A 24,809-nucleotide genomic window follows, 5' to 3' on the forward strand; every position below is an offset into this window, starting at 1 on the left:
TTTCCATTCCCTTGGAGGAAAATTTGGGGCATTGGAAGTAGGCGACTTTTAAGGTCCCTTGCAATCCAAACTGGTTTATGATTCTGTTCCTGTGATTTCTCTGTCCAAAACTATAACCCAAATCTTCCTTCTCTGCCTTAAGAAAACCAACCAAGCAATTCACAGTTGTTGTTTTTCTCAATTAAAAAACCCCAAACAACAACCAAACAAAAATAAGCCCAACCCCACAAACTACACCAAAAGAAGTACTTTGACCACAGTGGCTGTTCACAGAGGCAGCTCTAGTTAGGTTTTAGTCCTAAATGTTATATTAGTAGCTAAAATTTTATATTAATAGCCAAAAAAAGTTTCTTTAAGCTTTTTTTTCTCAGTTTAGCCAATCATTTAGTTCTCAGAATGCAGCTTACACGCTGGCAGCCCAGTCTCCAGGGCTGTGATTTCTATTTGTTAACAGAGCATTTATTCTGTTATTTCTGTGACAAAAGACCCCCCCCTTTCTCTGACACAACCTCTTCTGTCAGAGGTGTTAATGAAAGCACTTTTCTGATTACAGTTCTGCCCCATTGGTCAAAAGGGTCTTTCAAACAAGTCTAATCTCCTCCCAACAAGGCGAGGAGAAAATGGGCCAAATTTCTCACAGGGCACATTTTGCCACGGCGAGGGGGGATTGTTTAGTCCTTAGTTCTGTGCAGCTGGGTCCAGCCAGACCCCTTCTGTGGGACAGGTTCCCTGAGCAGACCCTCTGCTGAGGGGGGCAGATGTTGCCTTTCTTGTCTGGTCGAGAGAGGATATTAAACGTTCTCCCTGCTGGCCCTGGGCAGGGCGTGTGCACAGCCAGACAGCAGAGACAGGGCTGGGAACTGAGGGGTGAAAGGATGCTCTGGGGATAAGGGAAATGGGCATCTGCAGGCCTGGAGGGAAACCTGCCAAAACCTTTCTCTAGGAACTGCAGGGATTAGCTAAAAATCAATAACAAAGGCGGTAACCAGGGGAAGGAAAAATACATCTTCGAGGGAAGCCAAATTCTGAGAGAGCTCCGTGAGAGCAATCAGAGCAGGATTTAGTGTAATTGGGAAGCAAATCAGATTGAGGAAAATTGTTTTAAAAGGGACCCTTAGCTGGCAATAAGGACCATATGTTCTTTCTTATCTCTGCAGAAATATCCTACTTTTTTTTTTCAGCGTGTTGACTCCTGTGAGAAGCTGCCACAATCGGGATTTTTAGCATCTACAAATACATTTGTCAGGAAAAGAATAAACTGCTCTAAACGAGCTGCTTCAGTCTTGGTGGCTTTAACCTTGTTTCCCCTCTGCCAGTCTGTGAAGTGTGTCATTGTTTTAATCTGTCACGCACAGGACCGTTGGGATAAATTTCCTGAAGTCGGTGGAACTCAATCCTTTTACACCAGAAGAGATTTTGTCTCATCATCTGTTGCTCCACGTTCTCCCCAGCAGATGGGCTGCAGTGATGATGTCACCTCACCTCCTGGCACTTCAAAACACTCCTTTGGTTTGTGTGTGTGTGTGTGTTTTAACACTTTATCCTTCTAGAAAAGCTCTAAACACTGAAATCTTATCTTGTGCCTGGTGTGCTGCTTAAATCAGGAATATCAGCTGCTGAACAGAGCTCTTTAATTATGTTATTTAACACTACCTAAATAATTGAATCTGGGTAGGGCTTCAGAAACACTGGCTTTTATTTCATCTCTAGGGGCAGGATTTGTACTTACCTTATTTCATTGCAGTGTCCAGGAGCATCACCCTGCAGGCTCTTGTGTGCTTTGATTCAAAACATGAAAAATATAGGAAATATTTCTACCTCCTAATAACAGGTCGCCTTCAAGGCATATTTGTAGCTTCTTAAATGTCTGCTTCCATAGATTAAACAGGAGTGTTGACCCCATAGCTGGTTTGTGTAAGCTTAGATTTTGTTTTGGGAGGCATCTACATGCTGGTAAAAAATCGTCAATTAATCTCACTTAGAAGGGGCACAAGGGAATGTGGGTTTTTATTGTATTTTATACCTGGCTTTGTTCTTAAAGGGCTGTGTGATACTGGGCAACTTGGTACCAAATCTAAAAAAATTCAGCAAGTAGAAGTTTGAAGACAAGCTGTGTCATCTACCCTTGAGTTTTCCCAGATTTCTGTCATGAGCACTCTTTCTTTCCTCCCTCTCTCCAGTATTTCTTTCCAAGGTTATGAAATTAAATCAATTCCAGCCTTTCCATAGCCTGATGCTTCCCATTTTGTCTCTTCCCTGGCTTGCTGTGGCCCATCCTACAAGAGTATCCTTGTCTCCATCTTAACCAGCTCCTCCTAGGAAGTGACTGGTAAGAAAAATGATTCTTCTAAATAAAGATAACAAAGTAGATCTAATCTAAGACAAATGCCTGGTGAGCAGAGAACTGGTCTTGCTGTTGCATTATATCTCATTTTTATTAAACTCTGTATCTTTGTTTTTACAGAAGTATCTCTCTTTAAGCTTTGCATGTCAGCCAGGCTGGGTTAACAGATGCACGGTGACTGTGCCATGTTTTCCTTAATTTCTGGTACCCTCAAATTATTTTCACTGTTCAAAGGTTGAAGAATTTATTTCTATCTTCCTTTTAATGTGCTTTGTGAGATCTAATCCAACTTTACTACTGGGAAGTCTTTTATTATTACACTTCCTTATCACTTTAAAAAGTAACCTAAACTGAGCTCTTTGTCATCATCTTTGTGCCTTCTGAATACCTAATATTTGTTATTTTCAACGGTCTTATTTATTCCATTTTGCTGGGACACTTTTCTGCATTTTTATTCTTTTTTTGTTGAGGATACAAGCTTAAAATAGTTTAGGAATCTTTATTCAAGGACGTTCCAAGCTTTCTACTTCTGACTGTAGGAATTCTTTACATTATATTCTAAACATTAAATGCACTGATTTCCTTCTTACTTGCAGAACTCTGTGTTACGTATCCTTCATTTTATCTGTTCAGATTCCTTAATTTCACATAGGCTTAAATTGCACATAGATCCTAAATTTTCACAGGCCTAAATTGCACATGGATCTTGGAAGCCAAGCAGAATACTACTGATGCAATTTTAGCATCCCAGGGAACCTCAGTGTCTGACAGAGGATACTGCTGCCCCCAAGGATGTACTTTTAAAATATATATTAAAAAAAAAAAAAAAGTCTTAAAAATGGACATTTGTTTCCTGAAAACCATCTTGAAGGTATATTTTCAATCTGGACTTCGCCATTTCCCTGATAGCAGGGAAATTTTATTAAAACATTAAAGCATTGATTAAGAGGTTCTGTTCCTGTTGAAAGGTACTGTTCTTAATTCCTTTTCTTTTTCCCTGGGGGAATTAGTCACACTGCAGTCATTTTCTGAAGAAGAAGGTAAAAACACGGATAAAATCAGTTTGGAATCAAGGATAAGTCATTATTAAAATATATTATACTGTGCCTGTGGGGTTTATTTGTAATAAGAATGTACCACTCTGCCTTAATCTCTCCCATTATAAATTTGGGAACTGATTTTGCCCCGTGTAATTCCCAGCACAGCCTCAGGCTCAGTGGTCAGGAAGTGCTTCTGTGGATGTCATAAATCCTGCCCATTTTTGTCCCACGCAAACCTTTCCCATCCAGCAGCGAGAAGAATTTGGATTAAGATTCCAGGAACATTTCATTTGGCATCTTTTGTCCTGCTCAGGGCACTGCCAGGTGCAGTCCCCCAGGAATACAGGACCTTTTGGACTCTCTTGTTTAGGGAAGCAGGACGTGGTTCTTGGATGACAATCCCGGTAAAACACTCATTTTCTTCTTCCAAGGTCCCCATTCCTTGGGCTGATGCTTCTCTAGGAAGTGCTGTAGAAATAATAAGGTAATTTATACTTCTCCCTTTTTCCATTCTCAGCTCCAAATGGTTTTCCTAATGTGCCAATCCTCACATCTCAGTTGTGAGCTTTACTTCTTACATTGCTTTTTTGTTAATATAAGTGAGCCTGTCAGAGAAATCCTTGGAAGGGATGTGAAAAGAGGGCAAGGTCCTTGCTCTCTATTCCCTGAAATGATGTTGAACAGTCTTTGTCAGTATTAAAACTTACATTTTTTATTTTCTCAGCTCCCCTGGAACCTGCTTTTTATCACCTCTCTGAGTACAAAGCCGTGTCTGTAAGGTGAGATGGATGAAAAAATCAAACTATGGAGACCTCCCTATTTCAGGATAGTGCCTGTCATGGACAGTATTGATATTTTTTTTCCTGTTCCTGGCAATGTTTTTGTGGCAAATTGTGAAAACTCATCTCTTTGTGGTAGATAGGTGGCTTTTCCAGGTGAGTTCACCCAATTTCTATGGACTCTTAAAACATCTGATCTTTCTTATGAGTAGATCTCAGTGAACAAGCTTAAATGAATAAGTTGAAATGAATATTCCTCCCAGCTTTCTCTAAGTCCTTCTTTTTTTTATCTCTTAATTGTAAAACACCACAAGTGCAAACTGGATTAGAGATGCATTTCTCATGTGAATAAATACAGGTACTGTGTTGCAGCAGATGTGAAATTTTGTGAACCAAACCTGCTGCCCAACGAGTAAAGCCCTTGTAGAGTCTGTACCGTGTACTCAGATGTGCACAAGCTGAATTTTAATTTATTTTTTATTAGTTTTTATTATTAATTTTATTATTTATTTATTTATTAATATATTAAGCTGAAACTTATTTATGAGGAAAGTCTTCTACTGACTTTGCCAATAGAAAACCACCTCTGTGGAGAGTCTAAATTATGGTTCCATGAGACACATATTGGATTTTTTTTTTGTTATCATTCTGATGAAAACCTTTATTGATCTTCTGCTATTTCTGTTTGAAATGAAGACAAACTTGAGCACTTTATGCTGAGAAGAATCCAAGAGGAAATAAAGGGCTTGCTTGAAAATCCAAATGAGAGAAAGGTAAAGCCAAAAGTTTTTGCCATTAGACTAATTGCAGTGGAATTGTGGTTGGTGAATGTGCCCTGTGCCTTTCCCAGAAATAGCAGGCAGGGGCAGGTGCTGACATGCTGAAAAGTGTAATTCTGTTCCTCTCAACCTGCTGTTTCTGACTTTGACTGGTGCAAAATGAGATTTCTACAGGCTCCATAACACCAAGGTAAATTTGAGGCTGTTTGTTCGTCACGAGGAACGAGACTGTGTAAGAATTCACCTGAATTCTCTTGGTGCTTATTGATTTTATTTTGGTTTGCTTCCTGGGCCCTTCTTCCTCTGCCACAAAAATCCAAGTGTTCCTCTCGTTTTCTCTTCAAAAATTAAGAGTTTTAAACCATGCAGCTTCCAAGCCTGCTTTCCTATATATAAAAGAAAATCAAAAATCATTGATTTTTTTGTTACTCTGCAAATGCTTCTTAGAGAAACTTACTGCCTATGTGGGTAAGTATAAAACTGACTGTTTAGAAGTTTTATTTTTGATAGCTCTAAAGAGAATAAACTGGAGAACAAATCCAAGTTAGTTACCCACTGCAAAAATGCTCCTTTTTAATTCTTTTTGAGATGAGGTGAAGGGTTAGGAACCTACAGTGTTGATGGTATGGATTATGTCTGCTTGGTGTTGGGGGTTGCTTTATAATAGATTTTTAAATACAGCTGTTTGTCAGTGTTTTCACTTCTTGCTGACATCAGTGGTAACAAAAAGCTCAGAGTTCATTTTTTGGTCTGCTGGCAAAACTGATGACTTGGAATAATCCACTAAGTTTGTCTCGTACTGTAAATCCCACTTTAATAAAACATTTTTTCATGGAATAGGGGAAATAAAAGTTAGATGTTCCTTCATGGAATGTTTGTGAGCTTTTACACCATTAAGAAAATATTTTCTCCACGACACCAAGTGAGTCTTTCTGCACAGTTGGTGTGAGTTTTACATTTAAAAAGCTCTTTACTCCTTGGACCAGCTTCCCCTTTGTGGTTGGGAGGCATCTTTTGGTTGGTTTGATCCAAAAGAAATCTTGGTATCATCTACTTTAAGCTTTGTCTACCGTCCCTCTGCTCATTGCTGAGGAAATTCATAACTTTTACATGTCTTCTCTTTCTCCAGTAGCTGTTGGATGCATTCTTGAGGAGGAAAGCACAGCAGAAGGGAGCATTTAAAATCCTGAAACGCTCTAAATGCCTGGCAGTCCGACAATATCAATTATAGATGCCTCTGTGTGTTTAGAAACTCAGTAAAACTCTTCCATTTCTCAGTGATCCAGAGGAACAGCTTGTTCTGTAAAAGGCATTTTCTAACTATAGGCAGGTATCAATTCCTTTATTGACTGGATTGATTCCTTCCTCTGCTAATGCAGCTGCACCTCCTGCTGAGGTGACTCTGACCTATAACTTCACATCTGTGCTGCAGGGGGTGAAGAAAACTTGGTTTTCCCCAGTGCTGTCAGTGTTGTTTCCATCATCCTAAAAAAAGTTCCCTGATTTCTTCACTTGCTCAGCACACCACTCCACATTCTCTTTTTTCCATGGACCATATTGTGAGGACGGAGGCAGTCACTCGCTCCTGGATACTCACCAAGGAGTTATTTCTGTCTCTGACCACAAATTGAATTTGTTCAGAGGCTGATGAGCTTTTATATCTCTGTGGTGACCCACACACTGGGATGAGCTCCGGGCTCTCCCTGCCTAGGAATCGTTTCCAGAAGTGCCAGTGAGATTAAGCAGGTGGGAGGAACTCAAGTGCAGGTGAATTCCAGTCTTTACACTCACTCCACCCACTCCCTTAAGGAGCAAAGTCAAGTCAGCCTTGGAGTTTTAAACACTGACTTACAACTTCTTGTTTTAAAGGAATCAGAGGTCGGGAGATACTTGTAAATTGCCCCAGCAGGAAGATGCAGCATCACAGTCTTGAGATGATACAGGAAAGGAGTGTTTTCTTGGCCAGAATATTTCCCTGCAGTGCTGTGGAATAGGGAAGTTGGGGAGGAATCCTAATGGAGAGACAGCAAGTAGTGAAGAGCTTCAGTCTCCAGTGGCTGCAGCTGGGAGATGGAGAGAGCCCTGAGCATGAAACTGCTGCATGCCTGGAGGAAGATGGATCTCTCCTGTATCCCACAGGCTGGAGAGGAGGGGGGAAGCACTCAGCCCTTTGGAATGGTGTGTGCTGTGTCTGCCAACAGCTGCTGCTCCTGAGTGTCATCAGCACCAAACTCGGATCCAGGAATGGGAAACATAGACATGATTTCATTAATATTAAAGGCCTTGCTACAGGAGAGTTCTACGTGTTGACAAGATAACACACAGCTTTAATATAGCAAATTTCTTGAGCTGCTGGGGATTCTGGTGCCTTCCTTGTGGAAAAAATTTGTTTTCAGTGTTTAAAATGAGCCCTAAGTGAGATGGGAGTGAAATCCTGATCCCTGTTTCCATCAAAGTACTTTTCTTACAGAAACTCGACCTCCCACCTCACTTTTTCAAACAAGTGCCCTCTCCTGATGCTGAGCATCAAAAGTTTCAACAGCAACAAGCATCACCACTTTCAGCTGGTTTTTCAGAATAGGCATTTACCGTGTGGTGTTTTACCCCCTTTCCCAGGACAGCTTGTTAATTAAAGTGGATCACTCAGGAGGCCTGTCTGGAAGGAACTCTGGGTGGGAGAGGAAGTGCAAACCCAGAGGACCAACACCAAGCACAACCAGCTGTTCTTTTGAAAGGGAGGAGTTAAAAATCCAAGCTGAAAAGGACAAAGAAAGAAGGGGGAAAGGAAAAATCTTGATGCTGGAAAATGAGGAGCTGCTTATCAGAGGAAATGTGGATGTGTGATGCCAGGGTACAGCAGTTTTCTTTTCAGTTCCTGTGCTTCCTCCAAAGCAGTTTGACTTTTGAAATATAGAAAAGAAAGGTGGCTTGTTGCTTATTTTCTCTGTTGGGAGTGATGGAATGGGAAGAGGGGGCAGGTTTTGATGTTGCAGGGGTACAGGGTTTCCCTTAATATCCATTGGTATTGAAAACAGCCTGAAATTACTTTTTTATTAGTAAAAAATAACTAATGTGATCCTTTGGTATTCCCATTAGGAAGGAAGCATATGGAGTCAATACCAACTGTGTATTTCTTGTGGCATAAGGAAAAACATGATGGTGGTGGTGGTAGTGAAGATTCTTCCTGGAAAAACAGTGAGGGATGCAGGTAAGATGTCCTAATGCTTCCAGGTTTTCCAGGGATGTGAGTTTGCAGGCCACAATCCTGCTATGGGGCTAAGGGGGATGGATAGATTTTTACTGGGATTTTTTTTCTCTAGCAAGGCAAATCCAGAGAACTGAGTTTTTGTGGTTCCTGCAAAGTCAATGGTAGGGATCTCCCTGGGAATAAGTGCTTGGAACTGTGCTGAGGCCTGATCAGCAGTAGGCCACTGAACCTCTGCCCCAGTGCAAAATGAACAACTTTATTTAGAGAGATGGGACGTTCCAGCAAGTCACCATCACTGTCACAACCTGCAGAGCTCTCCAGTGCTGCAGGTATCACTGGAATTGTGCTCTGGGAAAACCTATCCCCTGGAACAGCTCTGTGAACCTCCAAGTCCCTCAGAGCCTGTAGAGCTGGCCCAGACACACAGTGCAGACAAAGCACTGCCACAGTCCATTTGTGCCAGGGTTTCCTGGTTCTAAGTGCACCCAGATATGACCTAAAACGAGCCATTGTTACAACAGTGACAAAAGGCACGGGGGTAAAAATCACGTTATTTCCTCTGGAAAGAAAGGGGTTCTATTTTTAATCATTTTTTCCCCCTAATCTTTCTATTTTATTCCACTGGTGTTTATAGTAGAGAGCACAATGCTTCTTGTTATGATTGTTCTTTGTGTGACTGGGATATAAGTAGATGTTCCTCAGCAGATTGTCTGGGATACAGAGGCCAGAGAGATTATGCTGCAGGAAGTTCTAAAAAAAAAAAAGCCTTACACAATCCCCTCCACTCCCCCCCAAATAAAAGAAAAAAGCCATAACCCAGACAAAAAACCTAGAAGAGTGTCACAGCTCCCATGTGGAAATTTATTTTACCCTTTGGAATGTAGCTTGCATATCTGTTCTGTTAGGATTCTCTTTTTTTTTTTTAAAGGGATCACTTCTTCTTGGAAAATCAGATTTACTCCAGAGCTGAGGGGTTTGATTCTGATTGCTGAAAGACAGAAAAGGAAAATAATAAGACAGTAAAAGGAAATCTGCCCCTGTCAGCATTTTTTTTTGCTTTTTGGTGGGGAGTGGTTGGCAGGGTTTGTGTTTCAGTTCTCCTGTGAAGCCAAACAGATCCTTGTGACTCCACATCACCCCAGTCCTCAGGAGGGCTTTCCACATGCTTTAGGCTGGAATTACTGCTGAAAGAGGTTGGCTTTGCCCTCTTTGCTTTTATTTTCATTTCTCCCACGTGATGGCACAAACCAGCAGCGTGGCCTGCAGGGGAACAGGTCAGGAAACAAAACTGAGTGAGCGTTTGTGGAAATTTTAGTGGCTTCAACTGATTTGGGAAGAGGTAGAAAATCTTAAATTATCTGCTCATTTCTACTTAATAACCAAATATGTCTTCCAGCAACACAGTGTTGCTGGTGAAAGAGTTGTTTTGGGCCACACCTCCCAGCTCATGTCTGGATAAGGGAAAAATCTAATGAACAGCAAAGGTGGAATTTTTAAAAATTACTGTAAAAAATGTGTGCTTGGCTTAACACAGGAGTCTGGGGAAAATAATAGATCCCTCGTGTATTTGAGAAGTGATTTATGTACAGTAAACAAAAAATAACAAACACCCACTTGGGATGTGCTGGTGTATTATCACCGAGATAAATTAACAGCTCCCCTTTACTTCCCCCACCTTCACCTGTGGTCATCTTGATCTTCCCTCCCCTTCTGCTCCCACTAATCCTTGCCAAAATGGCTGGAAAGAGCTTCTGTTGTGGTGTGGAGTGTTTTCCTGAGATCATTGCTACTATTTTAGTAAGTTGAATAGATTTATTGAATGCTCAGGAGGACTTTTTGATCTGGACTTTACAAACCTTGGACCCTGTTCAAGAGTAAGTGGCCAGGAGAGAGGAGAGGGATTGTTCCCTGTCACCTGAAACAAACTTTTATTCATTTCTGGTTCTGTGAAACCAGAGATTGGTTAAGGATTAAAAAAAAAAAAATAACAAATACTTTATCAAGTAGGTCCTGCTGCCTCAGCCCTTTGTTCTCATTTATGGCAAGTGAATTGTATTCACGGCCACATGTGCCCAAATTACAAATAATTTATCAAGTTATGATCTTTTCCATTATTTTACAGGACGTCTGCTGAAGGAAATAGCAGAGCTGAAGGCCTGGGTTGAATGGGTGATGTCTGAAAGGAGCTCCTGGTGGTGAGTGGGGTTGGAATGAAACTCAGAGAAAGGGAAGCAAATTTTCAGCATCTCTGTGCCATTGTTTAGATGTTGTGTTTTTACTGAGGTTTTGATAAAACTTATTTAAAAAAAAAAAAAAAAAGCTAAAATCTTAAAACATCATGAAAACTACTTGCTGTCTGCAAGATGATTTGCAAAAGTAGACAAATTCTGCTGTGCAGTTTGGATAGTTTTGTGCTCCCTTTTGAGAAGCCTTCTATATCTACAGACTCATCTAAAGAATCTCATCTACAGACTTGGATCCTTTATCCTAAAACTTGGCCATTCCAGAATTTCTTTTGCCTGAGGAATTCACAGCTTTTTGCAGGCCTTGTAGGAGTTTTCTTTGTCAAGATACAGGCCTTGTGAGAATGGAGATGAAAGTAGGATGAGTGCTGGAAGGTTCTTGCTGTATCTGGACATTCCCCACATGGGTTTCCTGCCCCTTCAGCTGCCAGGAATAGCAGGGGATGGAAATTCCTTTGGGATGTGGCAACTGTGTCCTGAAGAGAGGAGTTATAGTTCACAGAAACATTTTCCAGGGTGGATTTTCTTTTCATTTAGTGTCACATTGAGCGTGTTCACAGGTAACCAGTGCAGGGCTCAGCTGTGTGGCCTCACATGGAGTCTGGCTCACGTTTTGGAATTACTGGCTCTGCTTTAGTGGGACGTGGGAACACAGTTGGCTTTGGTGTAGAACTGCCTGTGAGGCGTCTAAAAGAGGCTGTGGCATAAAACTGAGCAGCTTTTTCCAAGTCACTCTTTATATGAAGTTGAATATTCTGCAGTAGTGTGGCTGGCTGGAAACAGTATTCCTGGGCAACACTGAGCTGCCTTTCAGTGGGAAAGGGAGGGAAGGGAGCTGTGTGAGCAGCAGGGCCTGTGAGCCAGTTCTCAGAGGCAGGAACAAGCTGGGGCAGGCAAACAGGTACCCAGCCTGCTCCCTGAGGAGAGTTAAACTCAACCTCAGCTTGCTAGGCCTGAATTAAATCAGAGTATGAGGAGAAGGAAGGTTTCACCCAGGAATAAACTATGGATCCAGTTAACAGGCAAGGGGTATAGGAAATTCTCACCGAGGAAATGAAGTTAACTGAACAGGGATTTAAAAGAAGTGACTTTATGAACCGTTAATAGGTGTTTCTTGATATTTTGCAGTGACGGGATCAGCAGGCCCTGTGTGTCGGTCAGCTGGGCCTCAGCACTGTGGGCTGACACTCTGCTCTGTAATGTTTGGAGTTGCTTCTTTTTCTCAGAAAACTCAGAGTTCAAAACCCCAAACTGGATTTCAAGGGCTTTGTTCCCTCACACCAGCTGTTTGTGTGGCCCCTGCAGTGTCAGATCTGAGGGCTCGAGCGGCTGCGATGGCGCCCTCGGCAATCCCAGATCCTCGGGGATAAAGGTGTTGCTGGACCGAGCTCCCCAGAGCAGAACTTCATCACCAGGAGACACAAAAAGCTGATTTTTTTCCTTTGTTTGCTTTTACTACTTGTCACAAATGTAATTTATGTATCTCCTATCCCTTTCAGAAAGTGTGGGACGGTGTGAAACAGGCCTTAAAAATATGGCAAGTGACCAGCAGCCTTTCCTGAGAACCAGGTAGCTCTGGAAGTGTGGAAGCCTGCGTGTAAAATCCGAATTGTGTGGAAACAAGATGGTTTGTAGCAATTCATTATCCTGGCAACTAGAATTTCCTGGCTCTGCTGGTAGTGTGGTTACTTACTGTTAGTTGGTAACCTGCCTAATCCTACTAACCTTCTTATTGTAACCTGCCTAACTATTGTTAGTAATCGGCTTTGGTTACTAAGCCCTAACTATTAGTAGCAAGTTTTGAGCTGGGCAGGTGCAAATACACTTGTTTTTAGTCCTGTTGACAACTGGCTTTTGCTTGTACCATTTGTGCTCATCAAATTAAACATGATCTCAATTAAATCAAATTAAATCAAATTAAATCAAATTAAACATGGTGTTGATTATCAGGAAATAACAATTTTTCTTGCCAGTTAACACATGCCTTCTGTTGTGCTACAGCCACCGAGGCATGTGGGGGATTGTCCCATGTGGATAATCCTGGGATGCAGGTCTGTGACACACAGATCATAACTGGGCAGAATTAAAAGGGGTGAAGTCCTGCTCGTCCCTGTCATCTCCTAACCTTCACCCCCTTTTGCTGGGAGAGTGGATGAGTTAATTTGACTCAATCAAGGGGCTTGAAAAATGAGGAAGAAAAGGAAGGATGGGGAGGACAGAGCTTGTGCTCCTTGGGCACAGACAGGCTGTTTGATGTGCTCAGCTGTCTGTGGAAGGATTTAAACAGTGGTGCTTACTCTGAGTGAGCAGAGATGCCCAGCAGGACTGGGCTGAGGGTTTAGTGGTGTGTTTGTGCACACTCAGCACAGTGGAAACCTCTTAATGCTGTTATTCCTTAACAAAGCTATCTAAAGCACTAGATCAGGTCCTATAACTTCGTGTCTGTGTGGTTTGCCTTGCCCAGTGATCCCCGATTTCTCTGCCCCATCTGACTGCTGGGTGTTTGTAGTACAAAGTAGGGACAGGAATTTTTCTGATACTGTTTGTAAGTCTAAGTTCTGATCTGTCATTCCTCAAATACCTGAAATTCCTACTGAAGAAAGAAGCAATTCTGAGTTTTGCAGGAGCATGCAAGGGCCTTTTTTTTTTTTCTTTTAACCAAAAAATTATACAACCAGAGATGTAAGACTATAATTCCACTGAAGGTGAGGAAGGTCTTTTGTTATTCTCTTCATCTGTAAAAGATAATGATGTAATAATTTTTTCCTCAAATGAAAAGAGGATGTAAACTCCTGCTTGATGTTGTGATAATTATGCACATGAAGAGATGGTTTCTAGAGGAAACAGTATTTTAAATACAAAGAATGCTTGAAAAAGCGCAATATCCAAAACTTCTGGCTTCTTATTTTGAAAATAAATATGTATAATTATTATAGAGAAACACTCTTCCTGCACTTGGAATTTATTATTTAATACTAGAGCCTACATGCAAAGTTATCTCCTTCTTCCCGTGTGGTATTTTTAATCCTTTCTCCAGATACACCTTTCTCATTTTCTTTGCAAATTTTTGAACATGTTTCTACTTTTGTGCTCTGGCCATTAATTAAAATATTAAAGACAGAATATTCAATAATCTGTGAGAAACTTTCCTATTCATCTCCCTCCTGCAGCCTCCCTGAAAGCACAAACTCATCAGCATTTCTCCTTTAATGAGCTTCTTACCTCAAAATGCTTCTACTGTAATTTGCCAAAATCTTTCACCTGGATTTCGATTTTCACGTGGAACTTACTGGTTCTTTTCTTTAAATAGAGTTATTTTCTCTCAGTTTTTCTGGTTTGTCTACACGTTCCTCTTCTTTGTTTGAAGTATTTTTTACTTTGCTTCACGAGGTTTAATTCACCTTGACCTGTCAGTCTCTGTTTCTATTCTGTCATCTCTGATTTTTCTTTGCTTTCTTTCCTTTCTAATTCCTTGCTGGAATGTTTATCCCTTTATGTTTGTAATGCAATTTCTGAACAGGTTTTTTTTTTTTTCCCTACCTAAATCTCATTATCCTTCCACTTTGAAAAGCTGATTTCCATAAGTGGTTCCTTTAATATCTCCGAGTTTGATCTCCCCTCTCTTTCCCAAATTAAAGAATCCTGCTGTATATTGTCATGTGAAAACTAAAGTACCTTCTTGTATTAAAACCATTTATATTTGATCATTCTTGTTGCCTTTTTCCAGTCACATAATTCCCTGTTACGATGGGAGGAGCAGGAATGCAGTATTCAGGATGGAACTGTGCTTTGGGAATATATTTTACCCTCACATGCATTTAGTTGCACTGATTAAAACTGAACTATATCTTCTTCCATCACTGCCATCAGGCTGAAAATCCAGGTAAACCACATCCATTGGATCTCTTTATTCCACATGATTCTGCTTGACTTTTTCAGAAATGCTGAAAAAAAAGCTGAAGTATAACCTCCAAAAGGTTATATCATATTTTATATCATATTTTATATCATAGTTCAGTGTTCATTAATTCTGTTACTGTTAAGGTTGATATGAAAAAACTTCAGTGAAAAACTCAATCCAAATTATACACAGGTCCCCAACTCCATCTTCTAAAACCTTAAAAAGCAGTGATTTTGCTACTTTCAGTTCAAAGGAGTTTTAGTAGTAGTTTTATTCCCTATTTTAATAATTCAACAATTATATGTTTGTTCTTTTAGAACACTTAGTCAAGTGCTGTCAGATCTTTAGAAACACATTGATTGTTTTTCTGATTTGAAATCTCTTCCAATAATCTGAGAAAAGCCATAACTTACATTCCTCTGCCTTCTTTCAGAAAAAAGATTTAATTTCCTAAAGAGACAAGTCCCAGTAATGTGTGATTATTAACTGGACAACTCTTCAGAATTACAAAATGCTCACAAAGACAAGCAAACCAACCTCGAGTTTGGATTGTGGGGCTGCCAGGTATAAGTAGAGACTGTAAACTCTGATTTTTACCTTGTGAAGTAATGATTAACATTTTCAATATTTTCCTTAATTATTAATTAATATTTTATTCAAGTATTTTTTAAAAAAAAGTTTCAATTTCACATTTAGTTATGCTCACGTTTCAGAAATAAATAAAAGCAATGATATTTAAAAAAAAGTTCAAACATTGAGAGACTGTGTAACAAAGTAAGGAGGAAGAAACAAGAACAGGTTTTCTGTGCATGTGATGTTTTCCAGCACTGAGTGTGCCAGGTTAGCAAGAAAGTCAGTCATAGAAGAGGGAAAAAAACAATCCCCAAACCTTTTATTTCCATTCTTTGTTGTGTAGTAGCTGAAGCCCTGAGTAACCTGTGTGTAAGAAGAGGTACTACAGCACTTCTTGCCATAGCTTGACACAACAAGAGTTACCTGAGGTAAAAAAGAGTGTCCCTTCAGTGGGATATAATGGCATTTACTGCTCCAAAGTCTTTGCCAGCATGTGGAAAAAGCTGGATGTGAGACCTCAGTGCTTACACAGCACACGAGGTGTTGTTATTAAACAATGGTTGTCGTTTCTTTGTTAAGATCAGAGGTGTACTAAAGCCACACAAGACTAGAATAAAGAAGTTTAATACAAAAGTAAATTATTTTCTTGGTGGAAACCAGTAACTTGAGGTTTCTTACTGGAGAACAAACCCAATTTCTGCACTGGGAGGACTCTGAAGTGAAGAGGGAAGAATTCACAGAATTTTGTATCTGTAGCAAAGCACCATTTTTTTTCTCTGTTCCTCTTCCAGCAATGGAAGAGGTTCCTGAGCTCTGGGACATCCTGTCAGTTGGCTTCTTCATCGCTGGCTTTGTCTTCAGAATCATCACTTTCATATTCCTCATCCTCATACTGGGAGGCCCCCTCGGCCTCAGGGTCAGACTGACCTTCCTCCTCCTGCTCCTGGGAGCGCTCAGACCCAGAGCTGGGGCTGGAATGATCCTCCTCCTGTTCCTCTTCCTCCTGGGAATGGCCAGGTGACTGATCTGCCTTTGCTTCTTCTTCCTCCTCCTCCTCCTGGGAATGGCCAGGGGACAAGCCTGCCTTTGCTTCCTCCTCCTCTTCCTCGCTGTTCTGGACGGAGGGTGGGCTGGACTCGGGCTCAGGAGCATCAGGGCTGGCTCTGGGCTCTTCCTCATCCTCCAGCTCACTGCACTGCTCATCTGGGGTGGAGGTTTTGACACCTTTTCCCTTCTCTTCCTCCTCCTCCTCCTCCTCCTCCTCCCAGGACTGCTCAGAGTGGGGACTGTCCTCGGCTGCTCCCTCAAGGAATCCCCTTTCCCTCACTTTGATCTCGATGACTCTGAAAAGACAATTGGCAGGTGAGATTCTGTTTTCTGGGAAAGTACTTTTTAAAGTACCCTCCTGTAATACAGGACAAATCCTGGTACTCTTGGCTGGGGTGGAACTGGGGAAGGAGAAGGGAAGGGGACACACCAGAGTCTCTTTTATGCTAAAAAGTAACTCAACAGTATTGCTTATATATTCCATTTTTTTTATTTCTGCTTCCCTTTAAATCATAACACTTAATGGATATTGAAAATGAATTTTTATAAGGCTTATTTTAAAAAAATTTAACTTTAAATTTTAAATCAGGTTTAAATTTAAACCTTCATCAGGTAATGACAAATGAAGTGACTTTACTAGCAACCTGCCAGAATTTTTGGTGAAAGGAACAAATAAAAAAATGTTTTTCTTCATTTTTCTTACATAACCAGTGCTCTCTTCCATTTTATGAAATAATATTTAATTCAGGAAGAACAATAAAAAGCACATGCTACCACTAACATTAGTAAAGCAAACCACATAGTCAAACAGTTCCCTGGGAAATACTATAAATAATTTAAAAAAACATCCCAAATCTACACACTAAAAATGCCTTTCGAATTATTAGATGTGCAGTGGGTGAGAAAAACAAAAGCCTTCAGTAACCTCTACCTTTCTCTGGCATCAGTGGAGATGAAATCTTCAGCAGTGGAGCACTGGAGCACAATAGTTGTTTGTCCTTTCTTTGCAACAAACTCTGGGTTTATCCCCAGTGCTCTCAGTCTGTTGGAATAATGCTTTTCTGCAGCTATTCTGGCATTTTTCTGTGGAAAAACCACAATGGTTCTGTGTTATCTAATGCATTGAATGCCTGCCTTTTGATGCTTTTATTGAGATTAATCCTCTGTTTCATTAATTGCAGCTGACAAGTGGAATGATTGTTCACTGCAGGTAAGAATGGTGAAGCAATACTTGAAAATTTTACATCAGATTTTCCTTTCCTGTGCTGCCAATTTTTGGTTGTGTTCAGAGCTCTGAACTGGACACACTCACAGTGGTTAGTCACAAAAATTAGTAACATTTACGTGGGGCAACAGAGATTGAAACAGATAAACACTGGTCTAAAAGGTGTTTTTCAAGTGTCTCCTAAACATGTGTGACTACAAATGTCTTATTCAGTATCTGCAGTTAAGAATTGAGCAGTAACACAGAAACAAGGCAACCTGAGTGACTCTTTCAAAAAGCAAAGGCCTCTGTTTTACTCTTTCTTCCATTTCTTGCAACTCTTGCAAATATTCCTGCCTTCTCCGCTTCTCCTCGTTCCTAAGGGAAGCAGAGCACAGGAGAAATTGTTATTAATTCATAATACAACAAGTGACTTTCTACAGCAGCTAAATTGCTCATAACAAACTAAATATTGTCCCATTTAAAGATAAATAAAAGGTAAGTACTGAACGAACCCGTCTCTGAAGTTGTCACTTGGGCTAAGCAGAGGCAGGTTACTGAGGTTAAACAGAGGCTGAGTTTGGATTCTTGGAGGTTTTGGGGATTTTTAAAAACAAAAAATTTGGATACTTGGGGGTTTTTAAATGCTGATTTCACACAGATCTTCCAGCTGCTCTAAGCAAAATTAAACAGAGTGCACCACAGGATGCAAATAGCATTAAATAAAAATCAGTGCTTTTAAAGTTTGGTGAGATTCCTGCTGCTTTAGCACTTGATCTCCCATAGAACACTTTATTCCTAGCTGGCTTTTCAGGGGCCCAGTCAATAGAGCAGGATGATGAAACTGTTGATTCATCAACTGAAATGGTCATTTGGATCACAGCAAGCACTGGATAATCCAGGTAGGATGGGTGGTAATCCTCAGTGTGTGACAGACACCTCGCTAGGCCAAGGATGAGATCCAGGGGGCATTTTACCCTCCTGTCTCCTCCTGCCTCTCTCCCTGCCCATCTCTGAATTCCTGGGACGTGGCTATGCATCAAGGCAAGTTATTCCCCTTTTTGGGGAATGAACTTCCTTGTTGCTCCTTGCTTGGAAGAGCACTTGATCAGGTTAAGCCCTTGGAGCAGCCCCAGAGCATCAGCACCAGGGAAATAACCTTGCTTTGTAATGGCATCACTTTATGTGCAGACAAGAATTAAGCCAGGAGTGTTTTACAGAGCTCCTCAAACCTGATTAAGCTGAACACAGCAGTGTGAATTTTGCTGGTGAATGAACTCAAACCAAATCTGCACAAACACCCACTGTCTCTCTTCACTCTCCACCTACTCTGACTCCAATTGTTTTCTGCTTCTGTCCCGGAGCCAGCAGATCATCTCCAAGGACACATACGTTATAAAGCTCCTGTTCCCAATAGAATGCCTGGTTACTGGAAATTAGGAGTCCTGTTTGCCCAGGAATCCTGCCCAGGCATGAAGCAGCAGGGGCAGAGCAGCCCGTGCCTCTCACCATCTCCACACAACAGCACCTGAAGCTGGTGATCCTCCTGCAGTGCCATCGTGCCAGCCCAGATCACAAACCTCACTAAAGACTCGAACAGGATTAATTTTTTTGTAAGATTAAAAAGAGCAAGAAGCAGAAATGGTTTTAAATCAGCCCCAGACACCAGGTCCAGCAGCAGTTGTGGGGTTAGATCCGTGCCAGAGAGCTGGAGCCACCTGGAGTGCCAGCTCCCAGCACTGGTGTCATTCCCTGCCTGCTGCTTCCCTCAGTCATACAGAAACAGTCTTTCAGTTGTATCTCTCCTACAGGTAACTTTGCATCCCCCTCCTCCCAAACACCAGCAGCTTCCTGGGTAGCTGCTGTTACAGGTATGAAGTTAAAATAATATTCCTGCTCCAATCTTCCCTCTCCAGTCGGGCCTGCAGGGACAGAGAAGTGACTTGTGGAATGTTCACTGCCCCAAGGTACCAGTGCAGTATCCAGCTGTGCAAGGATATTCTGTAACTACACTGTTCCTTTTTCCTTTGAATTGTTATAAACTTTTCCTCTTTAGTTGATGTGTTAACTGAGAAAACACAGGAGTCCCCTGTTAGCTAATCTGTAATACTCTAAGGTGGAATATATATTTCTATATATATGTTCTAATGATTTCAGTATAGATTGGAAACAATTTCCCAGTTGAAACACTAAATTTGACCATTTTCACTATCTGCTTGCACAATGTTTAATTTATCACATGTCATTGTGGTAACTTAGACTATTTTTTTACACATTGTATGTTTAACATACAATGCAATCCTGAACCTCCCATTCTCATTGTTGGATGAGAGGTTCTGGATTCAGGGGAATGCCACAAAATACCTGAATGTTTTTAATTTGGATTTAGACATCTGAGCAAGGCTCTGATGTGGGTCAATGGCCTCAGCCCGAGCCAGTACAATTTTCTGGAATTTTTTCTTTCTTTGTTTCTGCTTTGTTCTGTTCCTTTTTTGTTGTTCTTCCAGCTTTCTCTTTTCCTCAAGTGAATTCCTGGTGGGGAAAATAAACTAAGGCTGAATTCATATTAAATCAAGAGCACCACTTCAAAGGAAGCTTTGGCAAAGATGATTCCAAGGAGGAAAACGGGGTTGCCATGAGAAGACACAAAGTATGTGCCATTTTAAGGGATTCAGGATATCCTGGGAAACAGCAGTCATTCATCCCTTTCCTAGGGACATTCTGAGAAAAATTCACTATTGTTTCTTCAACAATCATAAATTTAAAGTATGTTGGTTTATATTATTTTAAGTTTTATATTATAATTAAGCCCTTATATTAACAAATTCAGCCCTGTATTCACTGCATGGAAGAATTAACTACATGTGTAGAAATACAAAAAAAAAAAAATCTACTTTTAAAGTACATATAAAGTAGAACATCTCTAAGTAGTCACCTTAAGGCTTGTAGCCTTCGTCTGGTGGACTCTGTGTTTTTAGGAGACTTGGATTTTCCAGCTCCCAAGAGTTGGGAATTCTCACTTGAATGTCTCGTTTGGGGTTTCCGTCTGGGAGAGGCGAATGGCCACCGGGTTTCCTTCAGCTTCTCTTCATCCTCCTCAATGTCCTTCAGAATCTTGCCCTTGTTTGAGGGGATATATGAAGTCAGAAGGTTGAAGGGCTCACACACCGTGAGGTCTTTCACTTGCCTTTGCTGCAGGAGCCGTTTCTGGAATCTCTCATATAACCTTTCAAAGTCTGGAATGGTGGAGTTGATCCTGGGTTTGTGTGCTGTTTGTTTTGGGTCAGTGCTCTTGCGTTTCTTGGTTTTTTTGGTCTCTTTTAAGGCCAGCCTGCTGTTGGGGACAGAGGAATTACGCAGCATCTCCTCAGCTCTCATCCTGATCCTGATTTCCCTGTAGAGCTCCTCCTCCTTCAGCCTCTCATTGAAATCTGGGCTATAAACACACTTGGGAACCGGTTTTGCTCTGAACACTTTGGCCGGACTTTCAGGCACGGAAATGTCTCTTAACTGCATTTTCCTGATTTCACTCCTTTGCCTCTCTCGTTCGATGAATTTAAAGGGTTTCTGGGAAGCCAAGAGCTTGAGTTTGCTCCTCTCCTTCACAGACCTCCTGCGCTCCTCGTTCCGCTGCACGATGTCGTGGTAGAGTGGGAGGAAGACGGCGGCGGGCACCGGGTTGGCCCGGAATTTTTTCTGGCACTCCGCTTCTTCCTCCAGCTGCTTCTTCAGTAAGTGATTCTCCAGTTCGATCTGTGACTTGGATTTAACGTTCTGTTCTTTCTTCTGAGCTTCTCTGATGGTCATCTGGAAAGGCTTGGGCACGGTGACTTTGGGGGACCACTCCTTGGGTTTCTTCCGGGCCTTCCTGCAGGTGGGCGAGACGGGCGGGCTGTCTGGGAGGCGGGAGATGTAATCTTCCATGGAGAACCCATCCCACATCTTCTCAATCCGTTGCTTAGCCAAAGAGGATGATCCGGTTTCACTCCAGTTTCCTTCAAATACTAATTCCACGTCAGACACATCGGATATAGTTGAGCTCAAGGGATCACTTAAGTCGGAGTCTGAAAAGGATTTGTGCAAGTTTAGAGGCTGATACGAGCTCCTGTCCCAAGTTGGCCTTGGAAAAAGGGGGAAAAAAAAGCTTGGTTTGAGCCAGTCCAACATTGGTGCAAAGCCAGTAAATTCACTTTAAGGAATCATTGCTAGAAACAAAAAGGACAGTGGCTGAGGAGGACGAGAAGGGAAAAGAGCAGCACCAGATCCCAGTTTTAGTGCTGATCACCAAGTCAGCCTTTCCTAGGGAAAGGCCCTGTGCTTTCCTAAACATGCTGCCCAGTCCCTGCTGCACACCCTCCTCTGAACCTCACAGACTGCCAGTGAGGTGATGAGCATTTTTATTATTAAAACTGAATGTTCTCTGATCACCTGCTCACAGGAGACGGTGAGACGAACACTTTCCAGCCCCACAAACACAGCCTGCTGTTTTACAGCTCCCTGCAAAGCATCTGGGAATCCTCAGATAAAAAGTGCCCCCCAGCTTACCTACAAGACTTAAAAGAGGTGTCCTTTCTCTTGTCCAAGGGTTGTGCTCCTCTTAAATGCAGTTTGTTCCGATACATACTTTCCAATTTTTTCATGGTCTCAAGGTGGGCATTCTTCAATTCTTCCAGCTTCAAGTAATACTCTTGATTTGAATTGCATATTTTGGAGAAGTCTATCCACTTGTCACAGTCTCCTTTTAGAGGGGGGGTCTGCGCTCTGTTGGTGTTTGAATCCAAATCAAAGCCGTCCTGGAAAAGATGTTTGTAAAATTTTCTGTTAGAAGAAAGGGGAACGAGGTTCTTTATGTTGCTTTATTCTAATTTAGTCTAATGGATGATACAAGTAATACCAAATAGAGTTAACCTGTATACAAATGTTACTGCAGAGCTCCATGGAATAATCTTATTGTATATTAATTTATGTCCTGGGGGTCCTATTTAAAGCCTGTAAAAATTCCCAAGTCTGTCCTGTTATCAATATATTTATAACAGGAATTATGATCAAAAGGACTCACCAAAAGAAAAAACATAACTATTTTATAAAGCGCAGTTTTTCCTCGATTACTATGCAGCTCTAAAAAAGCCTTTAGTTAAAAGCAAACAAAACCCCAACAGAACCTTCTCTGCCTTCCATTGCCATAAGAATTCTAAAAATAAGTCATTAGAGATCTGGTGTATAAAAGTTTATTCCCATTTCCATAACTTACTGTGAGAGGACAGGGATTCTGCACAGCTTATATGTCCAATACTGTTGGAACTATATATGCCAGCCTATATATGACTATATATATAAAACATATATATAATATACTGCCAGCACTGGCAGCTGTGTGCAGGTAATATTCTTTAAACATTTTTAAAGCTTACACAAGTCAGGGAAGTTACTAAAGTCAGGTTAATCTGCATTACAAAGGCTTCATTTTGTTCTTTAAAAAAAAAATAAATAAATAATCCCGGGGCAATTTCTCTGTCCTGAAAATTAGAATACAACTTTTCCACACCGGAGCTATTTTAATAAGCTTTGACATTCCGACAGAAAGTCTTGTTGGTTTTCACAGCAAAAATCTCTTAACTCCGGCGTGGAAGAAACGCAACGGGAATTCCACGAACACGGAGGGAAATTCAAAGCGCTGTTGGAGAACCCCCAGTGAGGGGCATTATCCACCTCTCCCGGGATCCGTGTGTAAACCCCGCGGAGCGCTCCAAGCCTCTTCCCTGGGCTCGGGCACCGCCAGCTCCTCCATCTGCTCTCCAGCCGCCGGGGTGCCCAAGCTCATTAAGGGATTGGCGCTGCAGCGGGGCCGTCCATCTGCCAAGGCCTCTCCCTGCCTCTCCCTGCACCTCGTGCCCCGTTCCAAGCCGGAAGGTGCCGACCCGGCTCGGGCTCCCGGTGCCGGGAGGTCCCTCCCCGGGTCCGGGCGGGTCCGGGCGAGCCCTTCCCGCCGTGCCAGGGATGCCCGAAGCGCCCCGCGGTACCTGGGCGGAGGGTGCGGGCGGCGGCCCCCGCTCGTAGAGCGCGGCGGGCGCTCTGGTGCGCGGGTCCAGCGGGGTGCGCAGGCAGGACGCGGCCAGACGGGCCGCCCGGTGCGCCTCCTCCATCCCGGCACCGGGGCGCCCACCGGGCCGGGCGGGAAGCACGGAGGGAAGCGGGGACGGAGGAAGGGAGGGAAGGAAGGAAGGAGGGAGGGAGGTGGCTCCCGCTCCGCCCCCGCGCGTTATAACCGCCCTGCCCCGAGCCCGCCCCGCTCCCGCAGGGACCGGCACCGCAGCGTCCTCTGCGCCCGCGGGGAGCGGGCCAGTGAAGTCCGGGGCTGGAGCCTGACTCCATCCCCTCTCCGCATCTGCTGCCATCCTGATTTTTGGGCAGCTTTTTGCAGGATTTTAGTCGGAACCTGCAGCTCCCTCCTCGACAAGATCGCGGTTTTTACGCCCTCAAGTCGCTAAAGAAGCTTTTTCCGTCTTGAAGTTTGTGCTTCAGGTAAGCAGTAACAGAATACAGTTAAAGCAGGATAAGCACGAATGTTCTTCTGCAGGAATATTCTATCCTAAACTAGAATAAGCAGGAATATTCTATCCTAAACTAGGATAAGCAGGAATATTCTTCTGCAGGAATATTCTGCCCCGGGAATAGTCTATCCCAAATCAGTGTAAGCAGGAATATTCTTCTGCAGGAACATTCTGCCCTAGGAATAGTCTATCCTAAACCAGGATAAGCAGGAATGTTCTGCTTCTGCAGAGGCACATTAATGATTGATGGACCTAGTTGTTGTAGTGGAATAAAATACTTTTTATGTAAAGAAAAAAACATACTTTTTATGTAAAGAAATATGAGAAGATGAAATCACACCCGATTGTTGTTGTAGGTCTTGTGGAGAATTGGAAGTTTGTGATAGTGGGGAATTAAAGCTTTAATCAAAGTGAATAAGTACCTAAACTAAGAGATCGCTGCTGGATGTAACCCCTGTGGGGGAAGGCATCGTTTGCAATTTTAATCAGCCAATAAATAATTCATGCAGAGCATTAATACCTAAATCAACTGTCTAATTTATGTATTTTTATTTTAATTATTCTCTGTGTTCTACTTGGCAAGTCACAGGGAAGCATTTCAGCAACAGCAGGTCAACAACACGGTGGAAATTTCCTCAAAGGCTCCAGCTCCAATCAATCCTGAACGGAAGTGTGAGTGAGGCTCACGGAAGGAATAAACATAAAGAGGAATTGGGTTCTTTCAATACAGCAGTAATGGAGATGAAAGGGTTAATTCAAAATGCCAGGCTAAGAATTAGAAGTTGTAGAAGTGTAACTTGCATTATTATAGACAATACTTTTTGACTTCTCGGTCACAATTAAATTGTGGGGTAGGCAGAGGAAACCATGTGTAAAGAGCACCCTTTGCAATACTCTGGCTCGTGAGATGGCATCAGGAGTCACTGCCAACTTCAGGAGACAGAACAGAGGAGGGAATGTGACAGTGCTCCCCAGGGCTGTCACTGCACAGATCCTCCTCCTCTCCAGCCCAGCATCATCAAGGGCAGTGACACCACTCCCTCAGGGAAAGCTTTTGGAGAAGCAGCTCTAACTCAGCATGTTACTGGACTGCACTTCAGGGCTGTTCTTAGAACACATCAGAAGGGCCAATTAGTTGCT

General features: G+C 42.2%; 1 protein-coding gene and 2 long non-coding RNA genes across 4 annotated transcripts in view; 2 read left to right on the plus strand and 1 right to left on the minus strand.

The window, feature by feature from the left end:
- Positions 1 to 2,062, plus strand: part of LOC108500651 — a 190,385-nt gene extending 188,323 nt beyond the window's left edge. Inside the window, exon 3 of the long non-coding RNA XR_001875935.1 lies at positions 1,356 to 2,062. This is a non-coding gene — a long non-coding RNA (uncharacterized LOC108500651). The remainder of the gene's footprint in view (positions 1 to 1,355) is intronic.
- Positions 2,063 to 15,475: 13,413 nt separating this feature from the next.
- On the minus strand, positions 15,476 to 23,531 carry FAM161A (family with sequence similarity 161 member A). Its single transcript, XM_017821760.1, has 6 exons — positions 23,139 to 23,531; positions 21,664 to 21,911; positions 20,054 to 21,238; positions 17,397 to 17,496; positions 16,846 to 16,997; positions 15,476 to 16,210 (listed from the first exon to the last, which is right to left on the minus strand). Exons 1-6 carry the CDS (start codon positions 23,511 to 23,513, stop codon positions 15,694 to 15,696), a joined length of 2,577 nt encoding a protein of 858 aa, XP_017677249.1. The 5' UTR covers positions 23,514 to 23,531; the 3' UTR covers positions 15,476 to 15,693.
- Positions 16,149 to 19,764, plus strand: LOC108500650. Of its 2 annotated transcripts, none has more exons than XR_001875934.1 (3): positions 16,149 to 16,229; positions 17,096 to 17,124; positions 17,921 to 19,764. It is a non-coding gene; the product is annotated as an uncharacterized LOC108500650 (long non-coding RNA). The 2 variants fall into 2 exon arrangements; XR_001875933.1 differs by having other exon boundaries at positions 17,933 to 19,764.
- Positions 23,532 to 24,809: the final 1,278 nt, after the last annotated feature.

This window comes from Lepidothrix coronata, unplaced genomic scaffold, assembly GCF_001604755.1.
Source record: "Lepidothrix coronata isolate B3197 unplaced genomic scaffold, Lepidothrix_coronata-1.0 Scaffold92, whole genome shotgun sequence".
Lineage (NCBI taxonomy): Eukaryota > Metazoa > Chordata > Aves > Passeriformes > Pipridae > Lepidothrix > Lepidothrix coronata.